At 39.4% G+C, this 11,258-nt stretch overlaps 1 protein-coding gene across 1 annotated transcript in view; it reads right to left on the bottom strand.

Annotated features, from left to right (window-relative positions):
* The window catches only part of cubn (cubilin (intrinsic factor-cobalamin receptor)), a 76,209-nt gene that overhangs the window by 57,019 nt on the left and 7,932 nt on the right, over nucleotides 1-11,258 (bottom strand). Inside the window, exons 8-18 of the mRNA XM_005747480.1 lie at nucleotides 10,794-10,889; nucleotides 10,387-10,511; nucleotides 8,325-8,517; nucleotides 7,800-7,918; nucleotides 7,358-7,592; nucleotides 6,317-6,498; nucleotides 5,849-6,011; nucleotides 3,578-3,768; nucleotides 2,072-2,228; nucleotides 1,575-1,750; nucleotides 201-366 (exon numbers count right to left, since the gene is read on the bottom strand). Coding sequence (XP_005747537.1) covers nucleotides 201-366; nucleotides 1,575-1,750; nucleotides 2,072-2,228; nucleotides 3,578-3,768; nucleotides 5,849-6,011; nucleotides 6,317-6,498; nucleotides 7,358-7,592; nucleotides 7,800-7,918; nucleotides 8,325-8,517; nucleotides 10,387-10,511; nucleotides 10,794-10,889 — 1,803 coding nt within the window. The remainder of the gene's footprint in view (nucleotides 1-200; nucleotides 367-1,574; nucleotides 1,751-2,071; nucleotides 2,229-3,577; nucleotides 3,769-5,848; nucleotides 6,012-6,316; nucleotides 6,499-7,357; nucleotides 7,593-7,799; nucleotides 7,919-8,324; nucleotides 8,518-10,386; nucleotides 10,512-10,793; nucleotides 10,890-11,258) is intronic.

Below are 11,258 nucleotides of genomic sequence, written 5' to 3'. Positions count from 1 at the left end.
TTTTTACAAAAAACAGCTGAACATGAGAGGTTTTTGGACCAATTTTGTGTTCTCCATTCTTTAAGCACCAGTTTGAGCACCGTTTGAGCACCGGCACCGTTTCAAAAGTACCGATTTGGCACCGGTATCGGATAAAACCTAAATGATACCCATCCCTACTTATAAGAGTACTCAATGAGAAACATTGATACTTCTCTCACCCTCTATGGCAGAGTCATAGGCTGCTTCAAAGCCGTGGTTGCTGACAGAAGAGTCAGTGGTGAATTTGATGTACATAGATCGCTGAGTAGACTGAAGCCTGGGGGGAATCTCAGCACCACAAAATGTCCCCAGCAGAGGAGAGCTTGACGTGGCTCCATCCCTGACCTAGAAACAGGACAAAGCATGTGCTCATATAACTGATCCACTGCCACGAGTTCAAGTATGAATAACACACAAGCACTGTTACATTTATAGGTGAAATATAAAAGCATTACTGCATCAGTGCCACCAGAGAGAACTACTCACATATATCCAACAAAACAAAACAAAAACCCACCCACAAAACATAAAATTATTCAAAGCAATTTATGGTACTGAGCTTTACACATGTGATAGCTGTAACCAGATGTGAATTTTTAACATTTAAGTTAAATACAGCTGTTTTGGAACTTAAAACTTGAGAAAGGAAATTAAGGTAAGATGGTGTAACGGAGTAGGCAGTCTCAGCAGACCACAAAGTATTGATGTATGGAGTTAGATGTGGTCACTCACTAATCCTTAACCCATATCTGAAATCATTTAAACAAAACAAACCCACCTACACCTGGAGAATGGAGAACGACACCCCACATGGGCCCCCAGAGGAATGGCCCACACCCTTCCACTAACTTCCCCAATGTGCTGCCCCTCCACCCGCTTAAACATGTCCCTCACACTAAACCAAGTGAGGTGTGAATTCAGGAGGCAACAGGTCCTGATGTATTGTAAGAACCTGAGGGACAAGCTCCAGTACACAGGTGGACCGTCATCTCACCATGTCACCATGACACAAGAACTGATGTGAAAATCGTCATGCAACACCCACAATAAAAGTGACGCGGTGAGCATAGAAACAGCCTAAGAGGTCATCCCTATTAAGCTTAGATTATATTCCATTCCAGGTATTTAACAGTTAATCATTAATCACATTAATCACACCTTCAAATCCATAAATCAGAATTTGAACCAGGATTTCCTCATAATTATTGCAATTATTGAAATGTTCATCTGTTTATATTTTTGTTTTGTGAATGAATGAAAATGTTTCTTGTGGTTTCCTCTGGATATGTTTTATTTGATGTAAAATAATATCAGTAATGTTACTCATCTATCACTTTTTATTGTCCGCAACATTTTCATTTCCTTAATGTTTTTATCACAGTGAAATAATATAAATAACCATAATAATAAAAAAGAAGAAGAACAATAGGAAGATAAAGAAGAAGAGGACAAATAATGAGGCTATTATTCTATTTTATTTGAGATTGTTGTGTGTCGTACTCAGAGTACTGTTAAAATATCTAACTGTGAGAACTAATATAAAATTAATTTACCTCAACATAATCATATCGACAGGAGCCTCCCTCAACGTCAAATGACAGGAAGTCAAGGGTGACCACATAACCCTCTGGCTGGTTAATCACCCATTCACAGACCTTATTATGGGGATATGCATTGGGGTGGTAGGGAGAGTGAAACTGCCCACTCCCAGATAAAGTACCTCCACAAGCTGGAGAGAGGGAGAGGTAATGTTTAGTCAGTGGCAAGTGGAGTTAACGTTGGAACGTAAATATACATAATTACACACACAAATATTTGATTGAGCAAGTCTGCATAAAATTTATGCTTTAAAAAAAACTTCAAAAAAATGATTTTCATGTCACTGTAAAATATTTTCTGTTAACTAATGGGACAACAAGGAAAGCAAATTAGTATTATCCCTGCAGCTTTAATTCTAACTGCCAACTAAGAGAAATGTAAGTGAATATTCTTAAACAAAAATAGCATAAAATGTCATCAAATATAAAACATATCACACTACAAATCTCACCAACAGTATAGACAGCCCTAAATCCAGCTCGACTGACTGAGCTGTCAGACTTGAAGCGAATCCACAGGACGTTTGAGGATGAGAGAACAGGAGCTGGCGGGGTGTTTCCACAGTACTTCCCTATTAGAGGATCGGTCTCTGTTCTCCCATCACGGACCTGAAAAAAAAGGAGGTGGAACAAGAGGACAGAAGCTGGAATGTTAATCTGATAACAACTCTCTGTCGAGCAATGGTGTCTAAAGTGTTGTGAGAGAGTATTTACCCCACCCTGATTTCTTATCTGTTGTGTATTTTTCACATTTACATGTTTCAGCAAGAAGTGCAGTCAAGCTTTTGCAGTAACTGGCAATTGCACAGTGCAAACTGCTGAATCCAGCTTCCACTTTGGATTCAGGAGACAGACACTATCTCTACTTTTAAGATCAGGCTTCAAACTTTCCTTTTTGCTAAAGCATATAGTTAGGGCTGGACCAGGTGACCCTGAATCCTCCCTTGGTTATGATGCAATAGGTGTAGACTGCCGGGGGCTTCCCATGACACACATCACTCACTATGTGTTAACAGACCTCTCTGCAGTGAATCATAGTTGTTATTAACCTCTGTCTCTCTTGCACAGCATGTCTCTTATCCTCTCTTCCTTCTCTCACCCCAACCGGTAGCGGGAGATGGCCCCGCCCCTCCCTGAGCCTGGTTCTGCCAGAGGTTTCTTTCTGTTAAAAGGGAGTTTTTCTGTTGTTTTTTTTTTTATTTTTTTTATCTTCATACAGGTGATCAAGGTGTTTTGTTTGTTTTTCTTTTTTTCCTCCCCCTTTTCTCACCATCTCTTCTCCCCTCTATTTTTCTTTCTCTCCCTCTCTTTCTTTCATTCTTTCTACCTGTCCTATCCCCCAATAATGTCTGTCCCGTCTGTAACAACCGAAAATCAAATCAAATAAATACAATATAATTATAATTAAGGTCAAGCAAATGGACCAATATGGCAAGGCCATGATGATTCACTTGGTAAAGTAAATGCGCTCGGCATCTTTCTTGGCCTTCAGACAACAATTCTGATGGTTAAAGATCCAAACAGGACAGGCAACACAAAAAAGGGGAGTTTTTCCTTCCCACTGTCGCCAAAGTGCTTTCTCATAGGGGGTCCTCTGATTGTTGGGTTTTTCTCTGTATGTATTATTGAAGGGTGTACCTTACAATATAAAGCACCTTGAGGCGACTGTTGTTGTGATTTGGCGCTATATAAATAAAACTGAATTGAACTGAATTTAAATAAATAATTTGAAGTTCATATGGACCAGTACAGAGACCATGTATGTGCAGATTTACTTGTAAATAAAAGTCGGATTATTAGTAAGCTCCCAGGCTGATCGTGGCTATCAATCATTTTCTCAAAATGGTGTCTAAAAAAATCACTGCATTTGTTAAGTATGGTGAGATTTCTTTCCACATATAAAATTCTGAAAAAAGGAGGGACAAAATATTTGTCTGGGAGACATAAATAGGTCTTACCTCCACGTAGTCAAAAGCACAGCCACTGTGACTCTCAAGATCCATGTCAGTGAAGTTGAGGGCCACCTGCCCACCTTCTGGCAACCTGATCAAATAGATACACTGGCGGTTGTGGTTATAGTTGTTGGGCCAGTTGGGGGAAATAATGACGCCCTCACTGTCAGTGAATGTTCCACCGCAACCAGGGTCGCCTAAGAAAAAACACGCACAAAGAGTTAGAAGCACAACACAATTCACAAAGCAGGATATTGACACTGCTAGGAATAATCAAACCAAGCATCCAAGGATTGCATTGCACAGATAATGAATATGATAATGATAACAATGACAACTGACAATTACAGCATTTATCCAAACTCTGTACAAATTGTAGGCACACAAAAATGCAAAAACATTGAATATATTTTTTTAGGATATACAAAACATAAAGTGTTAGGAAAATCACCCTTATTGTTTTTTTCTCAAACAGGTCCAGATCACATAAAAGATGGCATCCTTAACTATACGCAAATGCAATATGAAACTAAGGGGGCCAAAAAACCCATGGGAGTAATGCGTCTCAAATCCTTGTCTAAAAAGTACAACTGTAAGGATGTTTCTCAGTCCAGAACTGTTCCCTCTACACTAAAATATTTCATTTCATTTTAAGTTCCATTATTTTTCCACTTCTAGCTACAATTTAGCTTAACATGAAACAAATAATTTTGACCAAATACAATAAAAAAAATGGATCAGAACTACAGCATGAAGGACACGAGATGGCAGCAGGAGAGCATACATCACAACTTCACCAACTTCCAAGGTGCATGGAGAGGATGAAAGAATTCACAAAGCAGGAACTCCAGCAACACTTAAGGAAAGATGAACAACTTTAGTAATTGACCAACGCGTTTCGGCTTGTGGCTTCATGACCCTGATGAAGGCCACAAGCCGAAACGCGTTGGTCAATTACTAAAGTTGTTCATCTTTCCTTAAGTGTTGCTGGAGTTCCTGCACAGCAGGAGAGCATACGACAGTCAATTATGCTATACTACTGTATGAGAAGTAATACAATTACTAACAGGACGGTTGCAGCTGGTTAATTTTTGGGAAAAAAAAGAAAACTGGGGATTTGCTAATTTCACGGACATGGACTGCTAAATAATTGCACTGATCATGCACGGATAGGGTCCAGAGTTCAATGTTGTCTTTCCTCTATTCCTCTGTTCTCACCTTCTTCAGCCATTTCACTTTGAAGCGCATTGCACAGCCTGTGAAACTACTGTCACATTATATAGCAAAGAGACAGACACCAAATTATTTTGCAGCTGGTATTACAGAGCAAATCTAGAATTAGGTTACATTTTTATCACATCTTCATCTGGCCTTGCAAAGAAATCTCACTCTTCAAGAATGCACTCTTAAATCTCTGTGATGCAGCAGTAACTGAAGCCCAAAACATAAAACATGCTGTCTTTCTGCACAACAATTTGTCAACAAATCTGGCCTTACCATAAGTGCTAAAAATGGTTGCAAGCAATACTTAAAAGGTACATATTTACAGTTTCTTCAAGATCTTAGGGACAAACATCAGGCTACAATTTACTGTTTCTCTGTTTACATAAGCTAAATGAAAAGCATTTAATACAAACAACTATATATCTGTCTTACAGTCACGGTCAAAATTACCGGCACCCCTGGAATTTTTCCAGAAAATGTACCATTTCTCCCAGAGAATTGTTAAAATTACAAATGCTTTGGTATACACGTGATTATTTCCTTTATGTGTAGTGGATCAACACAAAAAAAAGAAGAAAAAGCCAAAGTTGACAAATCAACATTTGATTGCATGCCCTTTGGAAAAGATAACTGCAATCAATCGCTTTCTATAACCATCAACGAGCTGGTTTCGCCCCTCAGCTGGAATTTTCGACCACTCTTCTTTTGCAAACTGCTCAAGGTTTCTGAGATTTGAAGGGCGCCTTCTCCCAACAACAATTTTGAGATCTCTCCATTAGTGTTCAGTCATATTTAGATCCAGACTCATTACTGGCCACTTTAGAACTCCCCACCGCTTTGTCTTCTACCATTTCTGGGTGCTTTTAGAGGTGTATTTGGGGTCATTGTCCTGCTGGAAGACCCGTGACCTAACATTTGTAATTGTAACAATCTTGTAACAATATTGTAACAAAGAAATGGTGCATTTTCTGGAAAAATTCCAGTGGTGCCGATAATTTTGGCCATGACTGTATACGCTTAACCAAGCAAAACTCAGTATGACTGGTTTCTTACTTGGTGATGTTGTGTATGTAATGTGGAAACCTCGGTCAGAGACAGAGAAGTCAGAGTGGAAGTGAATCCATGCTGCTGGGCCAGTGGTCTGTATGGGGGGTGGAGATGCAGTACTACAGTACTTTCCTAAAACTGGATCTTCAGATAGAAGGCCATCCCGAATCTAAAGCATTTGGTGACACAAAACAATAGAGGAAAAACTGTAAGGATGAAAAACATAGTAGTAGTTTCAGCCAATGCACTTACCTCCTAAAATAGCAAACTGTAGCAAACACGAGTAAGACGGAATAATTTCATTGTTTTCATTTCAGCAGTATGGCTGCATTTAACCCCGCTTTACAGAGTACATAGGTATGTGTCGGGTCTGAGTGAGATAAAGTGGTCAAAAAGAGGACTGTCCCCGCAAACATCGACACACAACACAAAAACATGCTTTCAAAGTGAAGTGGGTAATGTGCCATTTCTTACCTCTAGAAAGTCAAAGTTGCAGTTAGGATGATGTTCAAGACTTAGAGTCCCGAATGCAAAGGTAATGAGAAGGCCGGGGTCCACTGTTACTGTCCAGTAGCAGTCCCGACTAGGTGGGTAGTTTCCAGGATAACCAGGTGAATTAATGTTGCCATAGGGGGCAGTTAGTTCCTCTCCACACACTGAGATTAGAAATGGATTTAAATAAATCAAAATTATTCATACAACTGTTGTTTTCTATTAACTTAACAGGAAAACATTGTTCATTTGCACACAATGTGCATATGAGTCATAAAATGTAAGTATGATCAAATAAACAAAACACAAGCTCCCATGCCTAACTCAGTAATAGAAACCAAGATCTCTCAAAATTATAAATGAGACATTCCTAACTGTAACGGACCAGATCTATTAACCCTCTGTGTCATATCAAACACCTCACTGGGTCTTAAAAAGTTACAGCCAGGATTTACTAAAAAGGCATAGCGTCAATTTTGCAACTGGAATTTCAGTTATAGAGCACAAAATATTATTAGGAGAAAATTTAAAGGAATCACATAAATATGATTTTCTACGGCCTGCAGCACACAAGTCACGACACTGAACAAAGCTAATCTAATTTTGTGTGTGTTCATTTATTTGAAATGATAAGGACTGCAAGAAGAGGGGTGATGTAATGTAAATATGACACATACATACATTTTTCATCATATGGGCATTCAGTTACAATATGGATGTCATTTTAAAAGACAGCACAGAATGTAAATGCTGTGCTTAGCTTTTTGGTTATCAACTACTAATTAAAAGTGTAACGAAAACACTCACAAACAACTTAGCTCATTTATGACCCACAAATTTGCACTGTTCTTAGCCATTACTGAAATGAGCTCGTTATCGTTACTTATTTATTTAAATATATAAATTCGTTTTTTCATTTGTTGGCACATTTAATTGCAATTGCAACCTCATGCCATTTTTTTTCCAGCTTCAAGCTTCAAATTATTTCAAATTTCAAAACCAAAACACTTGAACTTTACTGACCTGGGTCCTGAGACTGCCAAGCAACTGTGAAGCCACCGGCACTGACAGAGTGGTCAGAGCGAAACCAAAAGTACAGAGAATTATGGGAGCTGAAGAGCTCTGCAGGGCTATTTTGGCCACAGTATTTTCCGATCATGTAAGCTGAAGCACTCTCCCCGTCGTGAATCTGAAGGAAGTCAAAGTTGCAGTTGGCACTGTTCTCCAGATCAAAGAATGGAAAGGTAATGCGCAGGATCTAGAAGAAAAGACAGAAATAAATGACTAATTAGTAAACATTAGTAAGGGCCAACGATGTGTAAGCATTTAACACATTTCATTGCACCACCATGTTTACTGCCACCTCACAAACCCAAATCATGAAAATACGAAATAAAACAGAACAAAACAAACAAAAAAACTTTTTTTTGTCTAGAATTTCAACTTGAGAGGAACAGGAACACACCTTGTTTGCATCAGTGTGGATCACCCATGCACAGCTGACCTCGTGATCATATTCATCGTGACCTGGGGTGTTAGGATAACTGAAGGAACCAGCAGGGCCAGTCAGGTACCCTCCACATACTGCAACACACATTCACACTGGTTTTTAACCTTGATATCGTCCTTGGGAGAGAAGCTAGCTTGCATGCTGCTGAAGTTTGAAATCATCTTTACTGGTTTGCGACTATGTTTCTTAAGCTTTAACCACACACCATTAGGACAAGTCATGTTAACGTAGTTTGAAGCGTAAAGCTACGATTTATCTGTGTAATAATAAAAAACAAAATAATCCACTCTAGTTCTATTTCTGTAATATAAAGTGATTATTGAGTCACTCGGCCACAGACAGATGATGAATAATTGTATTTCTGCACTTTGCAGCTTATTTTCTATGCTCCCGGCGTTTTCCTCTCCGTGTCACATTCACTCTCCTCTCCTCATCTGTTTTCAGTTTATCCACACCCTCTCAGCCCATCCTTCCCATTACCTTGCTGAGGAGTCTGACAGAACTCGCCAGTCCACTGGGTGGTGCAAGTACACGTGAAACCATTAATGCCATCAGTACACGTTCCTCCATTCTGACAGGGATTGCTTGAGCATTCATTGATATTCTGGTCACAGTTCACGCCTTCCCAGCCAGAGTTGCAGTTGCAGATGTAGCCAGGATTTGAGGTGATGTCCTGTGGTAGCACAGGTTTTATGTTTGCAAACGGATTTGTCTTTGTTTTCATATCAAGGATTTATTAGGCATTCAAAGATTCATTCAGTAAATATAAAAACACATTTCAAATAAATATGACACATCAAAAAAAATAAAAAAAAATCTCTCGTGGTACATTTTATTTCACTATAGAGCTAGAGGAGCCTGGTATCTGAAGGCTCTGGCTCACATTCTACTTTTAAAAACTCTAGGAACCAAAAATACAGTGCACCTGAAAAACATTCACACATTTTGTCATGTCACAGCCTTATTCCAAAATCTATTCAATTTATTTATTGTTATATACTATTTATTATTTTTATATTTTTAAAACTGTTTTCCAGGCTAAACAAAGATTTTCTAAATAAGTGCAACACCTTCTCCTCTCCAGATTATGGGTTGTCTGTTTTAAGGTGCGTGTTTGTGAGTAATACTAGACAGTCGAGCATCTCTCACTTGTTGCCTCCTTTTTCAGAGGAGCCACAGTATCCAGAGAGGACGTAATGCTATTAAGAAAATAATCAACCTCTGTGCGATGAAAGTTTAGGCAGCTGCTCTGCACTGTGGTGGCATGTGGTCCTGAACAAGATCACTGCCTTAAACTTAGTTACATTCTCAGAAAGACAATTTATTCTGCAGTGCTGTATAGTCTATTATTATAAAAATAAATCCTGATCAAAAACAGAACCTGGTCTGACAAAAGAGGGCTTTCAGTTTCTATACCATATGTGAATATCCAGAGTGTGATTAGGACAATGAATTGGATCATTTATGTTTTGAAAGAAGCCAACTGGGTATAATAAAATGCAGTGCTGAGACTGTCATTTTCAACATCTCCATGGATGATAAATCACCCAGAATAGTTATTTCCCTTTTTAACTTTTCCAGTGAGAAAGCCACTTCTCCTCCTGCATCTTCTCCTCTGCATGTGCTTTGAGGATTCAGACTCAAGGTCATGATTCATTTATTTATTTATTTATTTAAATCCTGTCCTGTCTGGCAGCTTCTGCAATCAGAATTATGATATCAATGCATGTTGTGCCAAACATATTTTGCTTTTCCAAGACACATCTCGGCTATATCAGCATGCCCATCCCGGCAGGAGAAGAAGCGAGGCCATAGATTGGGCACTCACGGCAAGGGGGTGGGAGTCCCAGAGAACCCCGCTAGAGGCCAGCCACCCTGGTGCAAGCTGAGATCAGGGTCTCAGGGCCCCAGCCACCCTACACGGCAAGGCAGCCAAAGAGGGCACAGACCCCCAGACCCCAGAAGAGTCATGCTCCCCAGTCAGGAGACTGAACCCACCACCACAAGCAGCCCAGGCACACCCCAGTCACCCACCGCCACCAACTGAGGCAGAGACCCAGATACTCCAAAAAGGCAACCGCAGTTCTCCAGCCTCCAGGGAGCCAACAGACCCCAGTAGTCCCAGAGATCGCCTGATGATTCATTTGAACTAACATATTAATCCTGCTGTAACTAGGTCTGGGCAAAGCAGAGTGACTATGTTAATCATTTATGAAACAATTTACTAACAGGAACTTAGAAGTGAGAAACTTACTGTTAAATAGTTCACATTTAGTTGATTTACTGTTAGGTGTAGTTGAGGGCATTATTACAATATTCTTTTATTATGAAATGTTCTACTTAATTTGTTTTTTGCTGATTTTTGGTTTGTTTTTGAGGGTCTGGGAGCAAACAGTCTCTATGGAGATGGGGGGTTTGGGGATGACAGGAGGAGTGAAGCTACAGGGAGTCATATAAGACTCCACAGAAGTGTTGTTTACAGACAGAATTCTTTTCCTAATTTTTACTCCAGAATAGTACACATGCGCATGCACACACTCACCACACACTGCCCATTGACACAGGGGTTGTTTGTCTGACAGATGTTGCTGGTTTGGGTGCAACCAGTTGGTCCATATCCATTGCCTATGTAGCCTGGTGGGCAGGTACAGACTGGGAGACTTGATCCTGGTGGATGCAAGAGATTTGAATAGAAAGGGGTTTGATCAGACTTGGTGACTACTGACGATGTTTGGGGAATCAGATGAGCAGATGCATACATAACTCTTAATTGAGCAAAATTTCAGGAGGAAGTACAGAAAGAAGAAATAAATAGTACTTATTTCATTCTTTCAGTAGTAAGTAGGTATTATTTGCTCATGCTTCATTCTTATTTGGTTGACATATAAAGCATTAAACCCATGCTTCTTTTTTCTTGTCTTTTGTTTATTCTTTGTTAATTTTTCTTACCAGGGCTGGAGCTGCAGGTGGCTAATGGGTAACAGCCTCCATTGTTAGTATCACAGATGTTAGACTGTGTGCATGCTTTCCCATCTCCTTCATAGCCTGCAAAAACAGAGGAGTTATCTGTGAGTTATCAGTGCAAATGACACTTTGTGCTCTCAGACTGTGGCTTTCATATCTGATGACCCACAGTCAGTCACCCAGCTATTTGACTAAGTAACAAAAATATTTCTATTTTTAACAGACAAGATTTACAAAGAGTTTTTACAGGCAGATACTCAACATGCAGTAATAAACAATTTTTCACAGCTATAATATTTACATTTTAAAGAATTAGAGTTTAAATTAGTGATGGGATTTCCGGCCCTTTTTAGAGAACCGGCTCTTTTGGCTCCCAACAGGCTCTTCAGGTTGTTTTGTTGCTTTAATTTATTTATTATTGACAACAATATAAAATTATGCACAAAAGGA

This window comes from Pundamilia nyererei, unplaced genomic scaffold (genome assembly GCF_000239375.1).
Source record: "Pundamilia nyererei isolate P.nyererei 1_Seehausen unplaced genomic scaffold, PunNye1.0 scaffold00198, whole genome shotgun sequence".
NCBI lineage: Eukaryota > Metazoa > Chordata > Actinopteri > Cichliformes > Cichlidae > Pundamilia > Pundamilia nyererei.
Note: the sequence above shows the minus strand (reverse complement) of the source record. Positions and strands in the feature narration are given on the sequence as shown.